Genomic DNA, 22,037 nt, shown 5'->3' on the forward strand with positions numbered 1-22,037 from the left:
AATGCATTGTTTTCATTCAATTTTAATTGTCGTCAGATATTTACAGGTATGTACTAAACATGCATTTTGTTACACGTTTATGAGATATAATGTGCCAATCGCTTGGTCGTGATTGGGATGTTTGACAGTCATGGCAGTGGCGGAGGCTACGCTTTTTGTGACAACCGTAGCTACAAGAAGGAGCAAGACTATGGCAGTTACGGCAGTGGGATGGAGACAGCGCCTTTGTGACTATCGGGCACAGAAACGGTAGACAGCGGTAGTTATGGAAGTGACAAATCCAGACTACGGCCTGTTGTGTAACTGAACTATTGAACATTAAGAGTTGTCTTATATTTAGCAATCATAGTCCATTCGACCGTATACTTCCAAAACTATTACATTGTCAATAAATTGTAATTGCCTCCGAAAGCTATACGTAAGGTTTCAGCGTTTTTGAAGTCTTGTGCAGTATCCATAGCAGACTGTCAGATGGAAACCAGTTCTTCGAATGTAAAAGAGATGGTGCCTCGGTGACTTCTGCACATGAATATACCTTCTAAAAACCTATGAGAAGCCGCGATTTTTATAGTATCCTGGTACAGTAAAATGGCCAGCGTAGGGGATGAATTATTAAAAAAAATCATGACTGATGTTCAACTCTTGCTTCTTTCGAATTAATGTCATAATCAGATTGACAGAAAGTCCGAAACGTTTACGAACAAATGTTTTATTATTCAAGATATAGATACACAGTAATCGACAATGCATTACAGTAAACACTAAACATTGACGATAGAAAATCATTCCACACACTTCTACATGTAGCTCCAGGGCCGTTAAGATACATGTAACTGTGGGAAAATGCTAGCTGAATATCAAATGTGTTCAACAGGAAATGAACCTGGGGGTCGCCCCGTAACGTGATGCTGTAACCATTGTTTGTTCAGTAATTTAGTTGTCCGTACACTGATGTGCACAGCTGCACTACAGCTTCACATACAATTGCAAGACAACAACAGACATACGACATTGATCTGTCCGCCTTGCTAAACCTCTTCATTTTGGAGTATTTTATCCAGCAGATAACCGTCCTTAACTCCTCTTATGTTTTTGATGTTCATCTTGAGTAATGTCCGCCGTTCTGTGAGCATCTGCTGCCTCATCAGGTACTCATCATAATACTCGTCGTCCAAGGTTTCATATCTATTGCGCCGGCGCATTTGAATCAAGACGAGTGCACAAATTATGATGACGTAGGCACCCAGGATCGCAAATATGTAAAGCAGTTGACTGGGGTCGCTACTGTATTGGTCAGTGGCCCCTCGGTTGATCTCGGGATGATGACCAACTTCGGTTATCGTCCAATTATGATTCAGCCTCGTTGTGTTTAAATTTGATCCATTTATATCGTCTGCCTCACTGATGATGTCATAATCTGCGGGCTTTTCTCTCTGGACATACGTTGAAGATTCAGTCGCGTCCCCGACAGCAGAGATGGTCGTGTTTGTAACATCTATCAATGCTGAGACAGTTTTATTGGTGAATCCAAGTAAGCTTGTGAAAGTGGAGTTTGTTGACGATTCATGTGTTGGTAATGCACTGGTGGATAATCTTTCTGAAGTCGAGTACGTTGACTTTGTTGTATCACTAGTAAGAAAAGACGTCGCTGTGGGAACTACTTCTTTGATGTCCGCAACTGTAGAATTTGTGACATATTGTAGCGCTTGATATGTCGAGTTCGTGACATTTTCTAAAATAGATTTGGTGGCATTTCTTCTGTCTGGAACTAGGTCAAGTGGAATTACACTACTAGAACTGCTTTCTGATTGAGTTTGGTTTCCTACATCTGGTAAAAGCGTTGTCACATTATGAAAGGTTTGTAAAGACGAAAGCGTACGGTTTGACAAGCCTTCATGATATGACACATTTGAATCCGCTGAACTCTGTACTGAATCAGGTGTAGGTATGGTTGAAATTGGCAAAGTGTCGTTATCAGAAGTGAAGTTGCTTGCAGACGAAGCCTTGTTATGAACTAAATCAGTAATAGTACTTATAGTAGAGTTTAGGGCATTGGACACAACATCAACAAGTTTCTGTGCTAATGTAGTCCCGTAAGTATTCTCTGCACTGCTTTGTGTAGATGTCATAACACTTTCTATTGTCACCGGAGATGTGACCGTAGTTTGTGACACCTCACCAGGGGGATCTGGAGTCGGCATTGCGGGGATTCCAGGAGTTACATCTTCATGCGACTTTTCCTCATCAGCCGCTCCAACTTCGATTGGAATTAAAGTCTTGTTGAAAAATTTCAAATACCTGAACGTATGGTTCAGCACGGTTTCTCTAATTGCAGGCATGATGACACGTACGTAGCTTTCGAACTTTTTCTCTAGGGAAATTATTATAAGGTTGCAGAATGATGCTAATGAACGATGGAAATGCACAGTCACGTACAAGTAATCTAATTCTATTAAAGCTTTGACTGTTCGTGAAAGCAAACAATCCACATGTAATTGCACGGCAACAAGAACACGAGTCGATTAATTTCGTCACTGATTGATGCAAATAATCCGATGTGTGGTACAGTATGATTACTAATTGTGCTACCACATAATTAAAGCAAAATAGACACAGGGCAAAGTTGCAGGCTCCTCATCTGGTCGTTCTGGAATGGATCCGGCGATATCGTATTTGCAACAGCATATGGCGTAACGGACTTCAATATCAATCTGTAAAATAAAATCTGATTTACATTTACACTCTGAAGAACAAGGTACTGTCGCAAAGTCGATCACAAGATAATTCGTATACACGTATATATTTACAAGAAAAATTATCGTCTACATTTTTCAGTGTCATACGTATGTAAACAATATCATATTTGGAACATGTACGTATGTATGAACTATTCTGCAGAAATGTTGCCTGGTTGTGACAGTGTCCTGTCGTTTGTGACATTGGCTGAAATAAGCCATTTAGGTATTGGAAAACATGCTTTCGTTCAAGCCTCAAGCGTAAGGACACGGAGCCCTCTCAGTTATGAGGACGACATGAAATAATATGAGTCGAACGGAGAAAAGAATTCTTGACCCCTGCTTGGTTGTATTGAAGTGGACTTGATCTGAACGTTCAACCTCTGATAGATAAAGACATTCCAGAAAGGCTTCAATAATGTATGATCTATACCTTCCCCCGCTGGCTCATCTCTTGTCTCGGTTTATTTCCAGCCGGTTCTTCAGGGGAACTCAAACAGTAGGTAGGACAATAATAACGAAAGACAAATCCACCTTTGACCGAAGCCCATTCGCACTTTACCTTCTCAATGCTCACCAAAAGATCCAAGGGGTTATCTCTCGCCTGGGTTCATCGCCTTAGCGGTTGACTCCTCAAGGTACTTGCAACCTCCGTTTATCAGTGGAAGTAGGCCAATAAAAGGAAATACCCAACTCTAGCGCCGGCTCATCACTTCCTCAACGGAAATCAAATTCGGCAATAAGCAATCTGAAATGAGAGATATTGAATTATATTGCCATGAGGTATGTCATAAATATTGAAATTTACTTGATTGGCTGCCTTATCAGGCGGGCACTGACACTCCAAGCTAATGTCATGAACTGCTATAAGAAGATAGTTTCAGATTCAGAAATCGGTGACGAGTCTAGAGTAGGGGTCATGTGCTAAGAAAAATGAACGATTGTGAAGATAAAACTATGGGCGTTTATATATTAGCGGATTTTTGTGATTTCTCTAATGAGTACACAATCTTGACTCTGATGATGTATTCTCCAATACGGGGCATCACCACCACAAAGGTCACTACTGATTCATATTCTTGCCGCGTATTTGGCATGTCATCTACCCCTGTAATCACCTCCGTCGCCATGGTCATAAGTCAAGGCAATAACCGGAATCCCTCTCGGCGCCAAGAGCTGCCCTAAGATTTCTTTGCTCTGTCCAGGCATGGGAATACTACTCAGCTATCAATCCTTTTATTCAATAGAACAAGTGATCTGTGTGGCTCTTGTGTTAAAGGAAATCGCGATTTCTGAAAGTATCCCCTAGCGAGAGGGTTTACACATATCAAGATATTCTAATCCACAGATACAAAACCTACTACAATGTGTAAGATCCGTATATCATAAGGCATACTTGATATCATTGATGGGCAAAATTTGGCGAAAAACACAACGACAATTGATAAAGGTAGAATATAAACCAGGAGGAACATGTAAATCAGCCCCAGGTATTTAAAAGACCGCCTCTTCAGTCTTTCATTCTAAAAACTCCAATATCAAACCACATAACATTTCCCCTCAAAGACTTAAAACAAACACATGACGGATATAGTGAGAATATATTGCAAGAAGTTACCGCCCTAGGCAGGCATCTCCGCCTCTCAAATCCAATTTATTTTCAATCCTGTCCTGGAAGCCGAAGGCGAAATAAGTGAATTATTCATTGATTGATTTCGGTAGCCAAACGTACGTATTGCACATGTATTTCGTATGGATTTGATACAAGCTCCAGTTGTGAAAAAGTCTCCCAATGTCACTCAGGGTACCTTCACTCAAACGCCTTTCGTGCTTATTGGTTTTTATCTACAAAAATGTGAACAGAAATAAGCGTTTGTTAAACAGCGGGCATTTATGAAAACGCTTTTAGTTGGAAACACGACACCTGATCCCTGCTGCCGTTGCTTTGGCAGTCCTTCGGCAATTTTATCCATTCCTCATTTTAAGAGAAGTAGATCATCCTACCGCTAAAGCGGAGTACCAGTTTAATATTTCAGTTGCACCGTTATTTTAAGAACATGTGCATCCTTCCAGCGAGACAGCGCGATCAATCAAATCGATGTTATCACTGTTTGCGCTGGCCAGTAGTGCGTATGCCCGGTGAGGCTGATCAGCCAGCGAGGTGGAAGAATTGGTTGTCCAAACAGAACGGGGGTGCTTTGAGGTAGGGTAGCCAGCTGTCATCAAGCTTAATATAATAAGATACCATCGATCATTTCACTGGGGAAAATGTCACGCAATGGCCAGATTTTGTAACAATATGACATATTTCGTGAGGAAGAGCGACTGAGGGACGCGAGGGATATTTTGTATCTTGTACGCTACCGCGTCGTTTCTTAAAGTAATGTCAAAGTGTGTTTTTCATCCACGATTGCATGCTACAGGGATAGTTTTAATACTTTCTCAGTGCCAAGAATCTTATGTTGCAATTCCTTTTAACATACCAAGGTCCGTTTTTCATTCACACAAGCTGACACCAAACCACAAACTACCAATTTCTTCTCACTGGGGACTCTTTTCAGCTCCACATAACACTCCCGATCCGTCTCTTGAAATGGCTGATTCGCGCTTCGACTCAATAAGTCTGTTGCCGGTAATTGGTCCCTGTGTAGGACTTGTGGGGATATTCTAAGCATGCAAGAAGACGTCATTCTGGCAATCGAGACGACATAAGAGCCAAAGTACCATTACCAGCTTCAACATGAGTGTGGAGTCCAAGTGTGAAGCTTACAATCATTGTGAAGAAATAAATTGCTCAGCTCATCTTTTTTTCTTACTTAGACCTTGTCGTCTGTTTTTTTAACAATACATAAAGATAGCTCCTACATACGACAAAGGTGCAAGCTTCGTCGCTCTGTCGAAGTTGCAATAATTTTTATCACGAAATTATCCCTTAGGGCCTACCCTAAACCCATAGACAATATATTACCATTACCTCTCTATAAAAGCCACCCTACCTCTTCCTTCTCGCAAGAGTACATCAATTCAGCGAGTGTTTATACTCTGAGGCAACGAAAAAGACAGCACTAATTAATGAGACCGCGAGGCTCAGGTACAATCTCAGAGCAATTTACTTATTTCGTCCCATCTTTTTTGCTCGAGAAGATTTGGTGTGATTACACTTAAGAAAGAAAGGCAGATATATTAAAGGGTACGGTGCGCACTGATGAGAATGCAATTACTAATAGTCGTTAGAGGCAGAGATATGTGGAGAATGGGTGGAAGTAGATAGGTATGATTAAAGCGATGTCACCGTGGTCTGATGAAGAAGCGCTCAACCCTCTCCTTTGAAAGAATAGCACAACATTCGCATGTCCTTCTATGACTTAAAACATGGTGTATCAAGTCAACTCTGGTCGATTTCAACGAGTTTTGTATTCTAAACTTAGTTTTTTTCTTTCATCGGCGCCAGATGAAGGCATGGGTACAGAAAGCTAACTTCTGTGTCATGTGAGGTGTATCAAGTCTAATATTGCCGGCTAGTTTTGTAACACATCCAATGGGTACATGTATTTATCAACAATATTTCTTTGTCAGAGTGCATTGAGAGCGTAGCGCAATATCACCACACATAATGCTGTATTCTGTCACCTCCACCTCATTGACCATGTTGGCGCCGGCATCTTCAATGTATCATCCTTACTTTTAAGTGGAGGAGATTTCTTTTCACTGATGCCAGAGTGAATATTGGATTCATTGCCGGGCAGGTATTAAATCCTAACTAAGTTCGGAACCACTCTCGAAAATTCCCCAAACTTGTTTTAGAGTGCGAGATTGCTTTTTGGAGATGCCACGGCAAGCATGAGATGCCGCGTGCAAACAGAACGCTTTATAACGTCAGCTATAAGTGTTCCTCATAAACAACACATCATAAATCTGTGGACTTTTTCACGTCATCCTCGGAAATATCGGCTGATTTATTGCACTTTCCGGGGAGGTGTTATAACGCCTGAGCAGCTTAGTCGCGGAGAAGCAAGCAAATCGTTATGTGAGCTATGAAATACTATGGGTGTGTTGTCGAAAAAAGGCAGTGCAATATCATATTTCCCTTTTCTTCTTCATATACATATGCTTCACAGATACATTTACAGTTTCTCGAGAGAGTATTCGCGGTCGTTAGTCTGTACCAATACGACTTTTTGTGGCTTTCGTTCTTCTATTAATCGAGCGGTGCAAATATCTTGATACATTCTATCTTACCCAGACTTAACGCCACGAAACCTCTCGTACTGGTTTACATTTGCTAACCATTAACACCATGTCGCCGGATGATGCCAAACAATCGAAGTATTGCAAAATCACATGTGCATTCCATTTTCATTTCTCCATGGTGTTCTATCGACGGGAATCCTAACATCACTTCGATGCGTCAAATCTGGTAGTCTGAGCTCTATAGGGCTATTGAACTATGTTGTCTGAGTATTTAGCCGTTTCTAATTAAACGGGTATTGTAGTTATCGATACCAGCATCATCAAGATTGTGATGCCGTCAATTATTCTACTTGTACCAATCCTATACCTCTTCAACTGACAATATATTAGTTCCCCGACTTTGATTTCGCGCCTTTGATACGTTATAAGTGCATTTAAGACAGACTACAAACACAGCATTTCCTTTCAAATAAAGTGTTCTTCTCTAGAACTATAACAAGTTCATTTCTTTTCATCACGAATTTGCATACAGCACATAAAAGGATGAACCAAATGGAATCGTGTAATGGAAACGACGTGATCTTCTCCATAGCTTGTTGCCTTTTTCAAACAGCGCCTCATCTTAGAATGAAACCCATTAAAAGTCGAAGCATGCAATATGGGATATTTTACGGTTTCAGCAAATCTGAGAGGATGTCTGTAATGTTCCAGTGGACGTGTGCTGGCATCAACAAGTTATGTCAGCGTCACCCGCCATCAGAGCCCACCATCATCGCACTTGCATGCTGACAGATGCAAGATTGAGCCGCATGATAGGAACCTAATCGACACACAAATCTCTTAAATTTTAAATCGAAATTTCACTTTTTGGGTTATGTTTTCGCAGAAGGTCAAATTTGAGTGCCATCCATATGCCATCCTTTATGGGTCACCGGCTTTCCCGCCGATTTGATACGCGCAAAGTCTACACAAGGTTTTACCTCAGAGATATAAACAAGCTGGTTATGGCATGGTTATACGTGCTCAGTATCTATCAGTTGTAGTTGTAAAATGCAAATTACGAACAAAGTGATGAGGCATTCTGAAACAAATCCGGCCCAGTCTCTTTATTTCCTGTTCGTGACAAATTCCCGGTAATGCTTTTAAAATCTTATCTTGATAGGATTTAGTGGCGACTCTCTGAATTGTAATTCAAGAGATGTTGCCTACAGCTTATGCAAATTGGATTAGAAAATGTCCGCCGATGTAAATTTCGAGTGTGAGCGGGATATGAAGAGATGACAGACGGTTGTTTCTATCTATTGATATCTAGAAGGATCAGTAAATGTTTGGCTGTTGGTAAATTCAAGTGCAAAGATTTTGAAGCGGAATAAATAAATTTGGTTTTTCGTTTGTACATACTCGTATACAGAATTAGAATGTTTTGAACCAGAGTAAATAAATGTCGTAGTCGGAATAGCGTTCATTTCTGCTAACTTTGTCAATGTCATTTCTAGTAAGTGATCAAGAAGAACAGAATAAACACAGAACTTTGATAATTTGGCGAAGCACAGACTCGCTGATCCATGTCTTTCCTAAGCACGGTTGTAATGGCTGGTTTCAGTTTGTCCTTGCAACACAGTGGAAACTTGGCCCTCCCATAACAGTATGGAGAGTATAATAGAATTAAAAAGAAGAGGACCTAACGCCCCTCAAAATGAATACATCGTTTGTCATTTTCTTTTGCAGTCGTCCCTCCACATTTAAAAAAGGCATTAAAGGATACTTCTATGTTCAAGTGCATATTTGCACAAGAAGCGGTGAACGATGATACCTCTGTTCACTAATCATAACATACTGTGCATACACGCTCTCTACAGTATACGAACATAAAAATCAACATGTCATCAAAGCAATTCCAAATGTCACTGCCTTCAATATCAACACTGCAATCTGTTTTCCTTTAAAACTCGACCTTGTTCCCCTGCCAGACCCACCTACTGTGCTGCATTTCGAATCGTATCGATTCGGAATCATGGAAACGTCGTATCGAGGAGAATAATAGTAACTTATCACCTTTCAAAGGGTTTATCTCCACTGATCGGAAAAAGGGTGTAATCCCATTGTGTTATACGACTCTTTGCTAACGGGATAGACGGATAAGAGACATATCTGTTTAGCGGGGAAAGACTCAGCGCTGACTGTCCAGTTGATAACTGATGTCTTACTGATGTCAAGGAAGTGCATCTTAAATGAATGGGAGCGCACTTGTTGATCTTCAGGTGTATTTAAAGGTGTCTATTGTTTGGAATACATTACCCTTGGAGGTCGAACTCCCACCTGTGTTCAAACTGATAGAATGCTCGAAAGGCGAACTACATGTACACGTCACAGAGTGCATGGAGACATCAAAGCCAACCGATGTGAATGACGTGCATTTTCAATGAACGGAAGCACCTCTTTGGTATAATGACATTCCTTATTAGAGCTTCGGGTATAAAGGAGTCTCAATCAAGTTAATTTCTTTGATGTGATGTATCTGTTGCAATATCTTAAAGGCAAAATGCTACGAAGAGATGATTCTTAAGATAAATTATAGATTGAATCAAGATAATTTTATTCCTTAGTTCTTTGACAGTTTAATGTAGGCGAAAGAAATAACTGTGATGCAGGAATGAAAAATAGCTGACAACCCACTCAGGCAATTCATGTGACTAATCCAATCAAAACTATCAAAATATCTTTAGAGTGGAAGTAGTTGCTAAATAAGTATCGTATAAGACATATTTTGATACAGTGGCTTCCGTTGCACATGTATATGAACAGCGGCCAACACAAATGTAATATGCATCCAGAAGAAGTTTTTTACTATCTCAAACACCATTTTGGGTTTATCATTTTTATGGTAGTTTGCTTGACCCAAAATGTCTGTCATCAAGCTAACGTCTGATGCATCGACCATACTGCAATCTATTACAGCAAAAAACAGTCAATCGTAACGGATCAGGAAAGGAACATTAGAGTCAGTTCCATCTGGACTATTTCCCATTATGGTAACAGGTAAACTTCAAACTAAATGGCTTTGTGTTACATGTATCTCCTCGACATTCCATGATCCATTCACCGAAGTATGATTGCCCTCAAGACATTGTTAAGGACAGTTCTCTATAAAATTACCATTTTGATGAGACAGCTTCTTGGGAAGACTGCGGAATGAGACAGGAAAGTGTATACCATCTCCCTTGGAGCGCATCATTATTCAGTCCGCGTAAAAACAAAATAACACAGGTAATAAACCGGCCAGTGGGTTTCTTTCTCTTATTGCTGTGAACGGACTCGTATTGAGAGAGGTAGGCGTCGGTTGGTGATTCGGTCTGGCCTATACTAGATATCCTAAGTATACATGCTTTCTTGAGTATCTTATATTAACATAGATTCATATTCGATACGTCATTACACGACGCAACTCGATCATCGTACAGTGGGCATCGATTACTGATCACGAATTACAAAAATTGGAAGTATGAATGCTCATATTTCTCCAAAATGCCACGGTAAAATTGAAATATTGTTTTGTACATTGATCTATGGATATGCAGCATCAGCCTCCAGTCAGTTGCACTGTTATAAAATAACTAAGCTCCAAAAATTGACAAACGCGATAACGTCTTACTCGAGTTTCTGAGTACAGGACGCCATTTTATCATACTAAACATATGTATTGGCCAGCTATACAATATGGATTTGTAGTAGATATCCTTCTCTTCCGAGAATGAAGCTTTATGATATATATCTCAAATGATTTACGAGGTATCTCTGTCACGATCGGCACAGTGTTGGTATATCATATGGCTCTAAAGCCCCAGAGTCGTTACCGGGAGCGGTCGGTATAATCCTTTGGCCCAAAAGCCATTGCTCACTTGTAGCCAACCTGAGAGATAGTCTGGGCAAATCCGACCTGAATCATTGTCGGTGCAGTGGTGATTGTACTTGTCTAACTTGTATCAGGAAAATGATATTGCAAATCCTAGCGAATCCGGTTCACGATGGCGGATTGATTCATTCTTACCAGAATTCTGAAGAATAGACTCCGACTTATTCTAGAATCTGACAGGTCACTTCGATCAGCTGCTGCTTGAGCGTCAATGATGCTTTGTCAGCAAGTGTCGACGCGACCCCATTAAGACACCGCCTTTCAACTCACAGGAAAAAGATACTACACTGCAAATTAGATTTTAGCTGAGTGTGCCGTTCGAACAACTGGGGTGACCATGTTATCATGTTAGGGTTATGACAGGAGAATTGATTGCGCGTCATCCTCGGCGGCAGATGTGGCTTGTTCCATTGACAGATTCAATCTACGAATTATTTTGGGATTTATAAAACCATGGCGGCAGCGACGCGGGTATTGCCAGACAGAATCAGAATAGCGCTTTCTTATATTCATTCCCTAGCCTAATCAATAAATCTTTCTGAAGAACCAAGGAGCACATACTTGATACACTTGGCCATTTCTGCAAGCTTAAACCACCGAGCGGGATTGGCCGAGTCTCGACCCCACGACCTTCCGACACAAGACGGACTCTCTTCAACTGTGCCACCGTTCTTTTCCTTTCAACTACTCAGACATAAAATAAACCAATAAGCCTTTGTTTGACATCATTTCCGAGAAAGCTCTTTGATATCTCATGTGATTTACCGAGTGTCTATATCAAGCACATCAGAATGTCGGTGTCATTTGGCTCTGAAAGCAATGGAATCCTTAATAGTGTGATAGCCTGAACGTGATTGCCTAATTTATTGATATAACGTTTCCCATCTACCCTGCAGCGGCTGGGATGGACAAAGGTATCGGCATTGTGTCAATACATGCTCGGGTATATTACATCTAGGATGTCCTGTAGTATCGTTACTGGTGTGGCTCTATCACCACCTATCTTTTTTAAAAACGATTTACATGTGGCTGTGTACATGTAATGAATAACAGGTAAGCCATTACTTCAACAACATCCGCACATTATCACGTTATATAAAGAATCAATGTCACTTGTATTTACTTCAGTCTAGTATTACCGCATTGACCGATTCCGATTTTTTGCCTAATGCTCACAGGTAATATTTATTCAATAAAAACTAGACAATCAAAGGTCATATCCTCGCGATATCAAGTTGTTCAGCAGTCATTGAAATCATGTTCACTTCTAGTTTTAATGACATGACTGAATCTATACCAATGGTAATGGATGCTTTTAATTACATTTGCGCAATGCTCAGTAGTCATGGTTTACTTGGTCGCTTCTATGCCACACTCAATGGGCAAATATACTGGTGCCTTGTTTGTGCAAAACGGCGTCAACAATCGCGGTTGTCAATTTTTCTCAAAATTCGCCATCATTCAAAATCCACCATTCGACATATATACGGAATTCATCTAACCATTTTATAGATCGAAATGTCATGACATATTACATTTCAAGGTAATGGAAGTAATAAGAAATGGTATAGCGACGAAAGTGATGTAAATTGAGAAGATAATGGCATAAGAACCATCTTGTCGTTGTTGCTTTTTCGTGCCGCGACAATATTATACATATATAGTGGTTTATATCTCAATCCAATGCAACGAAAACAGGAATTAGTTAGTTTTTGTCAACTTTTCTGTCTGCCCTGTCGTGTGACGAAATAACCAGTATGCTTGCAACTTGTTTTTGAATGTGCAATGACCACCCAGGATAAGCCCACTATCCGCAATTTGCTGCAATTGAAGTAATGTACGAGGACTGCACGTCATTGATAGCAAACATATTATTTTTCAAAATGTCTCATTACCTACACATCACCTTGAAATGTCCCTGGTTTATACTTAAGGTGCCCCCATACCTGTGATTATCGAGGACCATGGCAAGGGGAAGTAATTAGAAAGGATGCCCAAGAGAGAAATCGATTAAGCCAAAAGCCAGCTAAGCTGTGAAGTATTTAATCACCTGTTAAGTTGGGACTGTGTTTCCTACAGTCAAGGTGTCTACAGGTATCGCTGCCAGAAAGTGGCGTTGTAGACATTCCTGGTATGGCTCCTGATATTGGCACTTGATGAGTCGCCAATGAAAGTATAATCTACATTTCTGCAATGTGAAACGTCTTGATGATTGCAAAGCGATCGGTTGGCCTGCATATGGCAATAATGGCCACTGAATCATTGCAAATTCTCCTTCATGAGTTAAGTATAAGAAGGAAAAGGAATCTGCAGAAGCACGTTACGTTCCCCCAGGAACTCATCTGAGATTTCTAAGTTATACGCAGTAGTGGTGATCGATCGATGTCACGCAAGACCAGTGTTAAGTTTACATGCACATTTTCAGCAGCAAAGTACGGTAACAATTTCGAGATTGGATTTGGTAGTTTGCCGTATTATACACGTCCGCTCATTGCCATTAGACGTGGCAAATAGGATAACCAGCTCGTCTGCTCGGCTCCTTATTATGAATTCTCGCTGCAAATATGACATTCTGCTTACCGCTATGTGTTATTGACATAATATCTTTCTCAATCAGCGATGCGTGGATGGGTTTATTGAGCAACCACAAGCAGGGTTTGTACAATTCGTTAACTGACATTACTGTGTGCATGATCTGCATAATTATCCGTGAAATCGATTTTAATGAAACTAAAAAACAAATGTTTTAAAAGGACTCAAGCGATCCCTAGAACCGCATTTTATGAACTTTTCGACTTATGCATTTCACGAAGCGAATGAGTTTCCCAGGTTCATTTTTCACCAAAGTCGCTTGCCTAAAAGCCTCCCATCAATGTCAAGATCCACCAGGGCCAAAATCCATCTAATTCACTGGTGGAACATGTGCCATAAACTGACAGTTTCATACAGTACTAGGTTTATAGACCAATATTCTGAGTTACCGATTAAGATGCCAACTTGTGATAACGAAAAATTGCATTTACCTTTAATCACGTAACTTCATCTATATTCGTGTAACTGAAATTGAGTTCTTACTTCCTGAGCCACTAGGCTGACAAGTGAGTGAAATAATGTGTTCCTTATCTGAAATGAATTTTGCAAGACATCGAATTCAACGATCTTATCAACGAATGAATATACATGCACCACAAGTCGGACGATATTGCCGTTTTTATACAGAGCTGGGTTCTAATAAGCTTTTGTATCGAACAGGGTCTGTTTCGAAGCTCTGCCCGACAACTATTGGTTTCTTTCAAAGATCTCCACTGTGCATTCTATAGGTAGGGCACTGCTCACACAACGCCCATCAGCTCAGTGTGGAACTTATAGTGGAGAAGAGTCATCAATCGTTGGCCGTCACAGCCATAAAACAAATTTATGATTTGTGTTCTCCAATACTACCTCCCCCTTACTAGCATAGTAAATTTAGGGGTTAAACCAATAGCATCAGTGCTTCATTTGATTGTTTGCACCAGGCGATCCGTGATCTGTCATAAAATGTCTTCCCTATGGCGGGAGAATCAATGATGAAGACGTCAAAATTGCTAGAATCTCTCTGAGCCCATGGCGAACTAAGATCTAATTGAGATGCTCATCAATTGGATTTATGTTTCGGGCATTACCAGTCACGATTGCCCTCTGTCATATTGGGAAGATTGAACGATAAAGCAAGCAAATATTTCCATTAACGTCAGACGAATTGAGTTTGACAAATTTGTGTTATTTCCGTCAGACATTTGCACACCATCGCGTCATTTTTTCCAATTTAGGTGCTAAATAACATAAATGTGTTCTCATTTCTCGTGTTTTCTTTCCACGGATGGGCCAGTTCATGGTTTTTGTGCACCGGAACGTTCTCTCTCTTGTACACAATAATAACATTGATACATTTTTTTCTGTGTCTGGAAAGATGAGCAACGCAAAAAAGTATTATTTGGCTGAAGGAAGTTAATTAATTACGAATTAATGTTACGTCAACACGATCACTAAAAACTGCATGTTACATGAAATTCATTGTGTGATGACGGAACTTCTCTTTTCTATTACTGCAAAAAGTTTCGTTTCTACACCAAGAAAAATATTAAACACCAAAAAAACTTAACATTGCCAATTAGTGGCGTATTCGAATAACACATGACATGTAGTGGCAGTTGGATGTGCAATTGCTGTACATCATCGACAATCCATTTGTTTTTGGATGGCAAAATGGATTTCTGTTGTTAACTGTATGCAGCAAACTTGTCTGAAAATGTAATGTGCAATGTTGCTTACTACTTTTATATTGCTTACTGCGAACACAGCGTTGATTTCTACGCTCAGGCTGCGCTCGCACTAATGTTACACAGTGTACAGGATTTTCACAGAAGTGGCAGTGAAATGAAAAAAATAGGAAAGTGTCTGTCCTCTTTTGACAAAGAAATAGAGCAAGAGCAAAGTAATTAGAAAATCGGACATATGACCCAAAAAATTATACTTACATTTATTTACCAATCGACTATTCTTTCATCCAAGATTAGCCAACATTTAGATTTGAAATGTTCGTGATCAGTGCCCTTCCAAACTTCAATCCGATTGTTGCTGCTTATCTGGTCACCCTATATAATAGTGGGCCTCAAAATTGCTCAATCGCCTCTGAAGAATTCGCAGATCGTTATCAGCTAGGAAGGCTCATCAATTGAATAGGAACTGAAGTACGAACATCCAACATGTCCAATACTGCATTACATGTAACAATGGCTTGTACAGCAACACCCATCCAATAGACATAGAATAACGCAATCTTCTAGGCTGCCTTCCGGTTTTTTAGACTCCGTATACTTTGCACGTTGTCCAGAAACTGTTTCAGCAGAATACAAGAAGTTAATAAAAGTTTCAATTTCTTCGATATCGTCACTTAATTATCCATGGATCCGTCGGAATCAACGTTTACTCCCACGTGCGAACAGTTCCTGTTTTCTATCTGTATATATTCAACGAACTTGAGATGAAAGTCCTCTGGTCAATACACTCAACAGTCACAAGGCAGGCCAAATCAATTCGTCGTCTGCGTTCGAAGCTTTCTCGCCGCTCTCCGCCTGCTGACTGAGTTCCGTATTCCTTGCGCGGATGTAATAACCACGGTACGTCGGAGATTAGACAACTGTAACGTAATTGGTAGCTTATCCTCTGAAGCCGTGGCAGTGATCTAGGTTTTGGACTCAGTAACTCGGAAAAATAACTTTCAGCAAAGAACTAGAGGTACTTAGATGGCCATTAATGCTCCATAAACCGTTAAAAAATCGCCCAGGTAATTGTCATGAGGCAACACATTTTACGATCGAATTCCATTTCAATCATTTCAATGTGCCTGTATTCAGTACTTCCACCGTTTAAATCAAACCTTGTATGTATACCCGATAATATATGGTTTCAGTATAAAATCGATCAGTACAATAAATCAGACTCAAAATAAATCGAGAATCAACACATTGAAAATTATTTCGCTTTTAACTTGCAACTACGTAAAAAATATTGATTGGTATGCACAAAACCATATATTTTATGTTGTATAAACATCACTCAGATTCTCCTACATCGCTTCGGGCGATTCTTTTTGGCAAAGGTTTTTTATGAGATTATGCCTATATTCTCTTGATAAACTAGGTTATGCATTATGTAAAGCGAAAAGCTATGCGGAGAATGTTGTACGAAAGTTGACGCACAAATGTTAAACCTTTGGTCCATTTCAACAGTGGGCGCTCTACGATAATAGTTATTGAATAGTCCCCACCGGGCGGTCGTGAGGTATCTACTTGAGATAATTCAACAATTAATTGCTATGCTTGCTATTTAACATACTGTTAGCAGAAATGTACAATGCTATCCTAAATATGTCAATCACCCTGCCTTCTACTGATACCATTCGCAAAAGACCACAGGCAATCCACATATCATTCTTAAGGAGTCCGAGCAGATGCCCTTGGAGCCTACCGCAATCGATTGGCCATAATTCCTCCAGACCAATTGGACCTCGGACAATGGATGGTTATTTGGGGATTTTCTTGTCAATACACTTGCTGAGACTCGATTACACAGGCAATCGACATTAAGAACGACATAAGAGACGTGATGGTTTTTTTTGTACAACTGCACCTCCTTCGTGATGGATTGTTTGGAGACTGGCGGCAATGCCAGTGTAACATGAATCATTGTCCACAGGGAAGAGTCTCTGCTGAATAATGTCCAATAGTAAGATGAATGTTAACTGATTTCGCCAACAGATAGGAGTGTGAAACACCTTTTGATTTTTCGGTATGTTTTAGTAATTACGTATCGACGCCAAAGCAACGGTTCACATGGGACACCTACATACTCAGGCGTCTGTTTCATTTAGGCGAAAGCGTCCAATGCTTTTTAGCTTAGGATGACTTTCAGCTATTACTGGGTAAAATCGCAATGGATGTCTTCTCGAACACACGTCTGAGAAAGGCTGTCTTTCATTGTGTGTAATCCAATAAGTAAACAGTATCTCGTTTTCCTTTTGTCAACTGATGTCATGATGAACATACGGTAGTTTCGTATTGCCTTGATGCTATTGAGTTATGCGATATTTATTTATTTCAATGCACAAAAGAGCGCACGCCCATCTTTTGTTGCAGTGCTATAATGATCAAGAAGCTGGATCTTCCAGGTCCTTCTTCTACTTTGACCGCCCATTGGGTCGTAACTATCTTTAGCTTGACTGGCATGGCCCAGTAATGTGGAATACAACTACACCCATGCATAAGACAACCATGAAGCTCAGATACATGTATACGAGCTTGAAGAACCACGCGTAACGTTGGGTGCATTTCTCGGTGATTGCTTTAACACATCTAGGAATACGCAAATACATGTCAAGACACCACACAGCGGCCTCAAACAACCTCAAGGGAAGTATGGAGGAATAGGTATACTAAATGCAGCAAAATGCCCATTGCCTGGCAGAACAGCGGTTTCACCCTTTACTGTTATACATTCATCCAATCCTTATAGGTTGCTATTGGTGTTCGATGCCTCAACCAGATTGCCTATCAGTAATGAAATATCGTCTGCAATTATTTGTCCTGATTTCCATTGATTCCTACAAATTGGTGTGTTATTGCATGACATTTGGTCGAAGAGTGGATTTCCTCCTCATTTATTCACTGTTGGTAAGCGTATAACTGATATTCTTTCCTTGCCCGTAAAGTAAATACCGGTAGTGCGTGTAGGTATGGGAAGAGACTGCGCATATAAAAACGCGGTTATTGGCTACTTTCACGTGACCGCAACCCATGTGCCAGAGGCTATTTTACGTAAGTTTTGGTCGCACATGCGCAAAATGTGACCTCGAAGCATTGGAAATTATTATTTTCAACACAAACGTTTCGCCTATTAAAAAGGCGTCCCGTGTGTACGTTCTGTATGTGCTCAAGCCGAATGTCAGTGTGATAGATAACGTAAGGAGCCGTTTCTTCTTTGCTATTCTGAGATGCAGCTAGATCAAGGACATGTGACGCGGTATCTTCCAAGTCAAGAGCTAGCCTGCTACTGAATAGTAGGTTGATTTGAAGCAGTTTCTGAGGGGAATGGTAGGCAACTTGGGGACACTTCAAAATGACAGTGTGTAATGACATTAACTTGGACCGTATGCCCCTGATGCTCAGATCCAATTAGTCTGTGGTTCCTATTTGACTAACGCGAGTCCTAATACAATCTCCTTCTTTGTTAACTTGGCTCTGTAAACACTGTTACCTAAATTAAGGACACTTCTGGTGCCGCTGAATCATCCACGTTGCCAATACCACATTTATCGAGTCTGTTTGCAGAAGGCTTTTCGATTATGTAGTCTGGCCGCAGCCACGAGAGCATTTAAAATATCTTTGAAATCAAGAGAAGAAATGTCTTAGACAAAGTCCAACCGCATTGAGGAAAGTTCATTAACATTTGAGAGAGTTTATACAACCTCTGTTTGATGGACAAAACGATGAACACGTAGAAAAAACTGTCAATGCAGTCTCTAATTTAATTAAACTACCAGTAATGAGAGTGTTTTAGACGTGATCACACCGGAATGTACAAGAACATGTTCGGTGCCATGACCCCGACCTCCACTGCGCATGCTCAACGATTCATCTCGCGATCTTGACTACCACCTGGCTGTGAGATTGACGTGTCAAAACTCAATTTTTCAATCATGTTTGGACGATGTGATTTGGTGCATATGGGAAATCAATGCCAGTGAAACGTTCATTCAATTCTTAGCAAAACCCCCATTGGTGATACTGGTGGGTGGTAGATTCCGTTCCTGGTGTTCACCAATGTGATTGATGGAGTGGTCGCGGGGGCTTCAACTATACATCTACCTGCAGTATTTCCGCTGCTCCTGTTGGGTTTTTTGCCTTGGTCTTAAAAAACGCCGAAACACTACTAGTTTGCGAGTACAAAGCTTGTTGATATCTTTCAGATTAGCAATGGCATTGACGGATGCCTGGCTGATTCTGTTCCTGGAGTTTACCAGGGCGATTGATGGATCGCTCTGTCAGGGGACTTTTATTTCACCCGTGCAATATTCGCGCTGTTGTTGTGTTCTTCCGTGCAGAAATCAGGCTTATTTTCGACTTAGCAGAATAAAAATAATCCAATCTATGAAATAAAAACGCTGAACGCTGGTGCCAACGTTCACAGGAAGAGACTATAGTATTGTGTAAAGCAATAGGATTGTCCACACCAAACACGAATAGTTGTCACGTTGACATTTTTCGGACTAACGGTAACTGCAAACAATGTGAAATTTCTTTGTCGACCTAAGCCATACCCCGAGGCCATACTCGTCATCTCAAGTATATCAACAAGCCCACTAACCTAGGCCTCGCCAAGGAGTGAGAAACATGCACCGTATTTTCAAATTCCTTGATGCATATGTAATCGCATGATTTTTTGTACACCCTGCATGTACAAGTACAGAGATGGTCCAGGTTTGATGAAATATGCATTTAGTAGGATTAGTCCGGCAGTCATTAGAGACCGATATATGTGACAATGCATCGTTTAGATTGATTGGCTATCGTCATTAACCACAGCGAAGTTAATGAAAATAACCTGCTTCCATTAATTTGCTTATGGATATTTTATGGTTTGTCGGAGGTGTTATGGACGTAATGCTGCAGTTGATTTAGTTAATTGTGTCTATATTATCATCTGGCAAAATATTGTACCATAAACTACCAGGCACGCTTCTTCCTGGGAGAGGAAAAAATTGTATATGATTTGGTACATTTCTATCTATATGAAAGCACGACTCGGAAATAGTAAGGTTAATTTGGATCATCATTTCTGAAACACTGAAACATGCTGAGGAATAGTGAGTGGTTAATGTTTGCTTGTCCGGCCCTGTGTGAGGTCCGGAAAAGCGAACATTATTAACACCTGATTTCATGGTTCTTAATACGCATGTTGCTTCTTTAAAAGAGAAATATCGGCGAAAGTCATGCAATGTCACGAACGGATTGACGGGCTTATTACAGCGCGGGCTGACTAATCCTTTGACTGGGACCTGGTAAGCGACCCCATAACAATCGATAAGGACGGATTGCAGGATCTAAATAGTAAATCATCCCATTTTGCTTATGATCGATATTGACCACGACTAAGGCCATCAATCAGTCTTGTGCTGGGGTCGTTTTCTGTGATCTTCTGTCTGAGATGCAGACCAATCGATTTGAATGGTTCAGATTTTATTGTATCAAGCCAATGGATTCAAACCAAAACTTTTCACAACCAAACTAACAATGACCGGTTACCAAATGAGCCTTTATGTGCTGCGCCCTGGATAAAACACAGTTCCTTCATGTGTTCGGTTTAGGAAATGGTCATCACCCCATTCACTGGAGCCCAGTGCAGTTTCCTCCAGAGCTCAGTCTGAGCGTTCAGTTGGAGAAACACATTCATCCCGATACTGACTATGAATAATGCTTAGTGTGGTGCCTTATCTTCAGCACACCATATAACACTGCTTGACGAATTATGGTGTCTGGCGTCCCTGTTTTCGCTTTGACTGTAACCAAGTAAATCATACTGCCACAGTTTCAGTGCAGCCTACTGCGTGACGGAACACTTTCACCACCTTAGTCGGTAAATTCACTTGACGGCGCTTTACATGTAAGAACAAATATTTAAAATAGCGTGTTATAAACAAGAAACCCAGCCTGATGTCCCCAAGCAAAGATGCGTCTATCATACTTATGGCCATGTTTAAGACAGCTACAACCCTAAAGTGACAGCGCTTATGTTCTTAAGGGACACATATATCATCCCTCTGGCTGAATATCCAAAGCAGTACTTCATCTTGGCTCCAATGGGCCATTGTCAACATTTTGAAATGTTTAAGCGCCACTGAGCGAAGAGCTATCAATTATTCAGTTATGTTGAAACCAGCTCAGCTGCATGCAAGGAAATTTCTTCTTGCAATATCACATTTTGTATGCCGAGCATGTTGAAGTTTTCGCTTTCGCCTGGTGTCCTTTTAATTTGATCCAATCAAATATGCAGATGCATCGATTAATTTTCGTTTCTAATTTCACTTGTGGAGGACTTTTGGCGTGCCAAAAGTGTAAAACCAGATCAGCAAAGGAAGTGTCGTAAAATGGTAAATTGTTGCAGTCGACTTTCGTCTCAGAAAAACTGATGCAAAATCTTCATTCCGATCTGAGCACAAGCTTTAAATTCCTGTCGGCAATTTGTAATTATGTCTTGGTGAATCTCTTTAAATTTAGGTTAGTTGATAGTAATAGGTTTAAGTTCAGGTTAAGTGGTAAAGCGTTCTTATACTTTCCTATCCGAATTTGAATTCGTCAATAGCCCCACTATTCTGAAAAGACCAATTGATGTTTTCACCCTTGGAGTGTGTAGTTTTCTCCTAACTCAATTCTAATTTGATATGCAAATGAATTGCCTGATTGAAATTCCGAACACCCGTACAGGAAACTCTGCGGGGTGACTGTAGATTCAATTGAACACTAACATTGTGCTGTTGCTCCGAGGAAGTCGTAAATTCGTGATGTCTTTCTTTTACTTTGGCAAACAGGTCAGCCAGTGAAGATAAATGTTTTTCCCTTAAATGATTTAGTATCGCAGGCACGTTCAGATTTACTTCATCA

At 40.5% G+C, this 22,037-nt stretch overlaps 1 protein-coding gene across 2 annotated transcripts; it reads right to left on the reverse strand.

Moving 5' to 3' along the window:
- Positions 1-10: 10 nt before the first annotated feature.
- LOC135486294 (putative Polycomb group protein ASXL3) lies at positions 11-15,945 on the reverse strand. Of its 2 annotated transcripts, XM_064768983.1 has the most exons (3): positions 15,357-15,945; positions 3,313-3,483; positions 11-2,711 (listed from the first exon to the last, which is right to left on the reverse strand). In XM_064768983.1, exon 3 carries the CDS (start codon positions 2,337-2,339, stop codon positions 1,029-1,031), a length of 1,311 nt encoding a protein of 436 aa, XP_064625053.1. In that variant the 5' UTR covers positions 2,340-2,711; positions 3,313-3,483; positions 15,357-15,945; the 3' UTR covers positions 11-1,028. The 2 variants fall into 2 exon arrangements, with proteins under 2 accessions (XP_064625053.1, XP_064625054.1); XM_064768984.1 differs by lacking the exon at positions 15,357-15,945 and having other exon boundaries at positions 3,298-3,358.
- Between the last annotated feature and the right edge of the window lie 6,092 nt (positions 15,946-22,037).

The sequence above is a fragment of the Lineus longissimus genome, chromosome 4 (assembly GCF_910592395.1).
Source record: "Lineus longissimus chromosome 4, tnLinLong1.2, whole genome shotgun sequence".
NCBI classification, from domain to species: Eukaryota; Metazoa; Nemertea; class Pilidiophora; order Heteronemertea; family Lineidae; genus Lineus; species Lineus longissimus.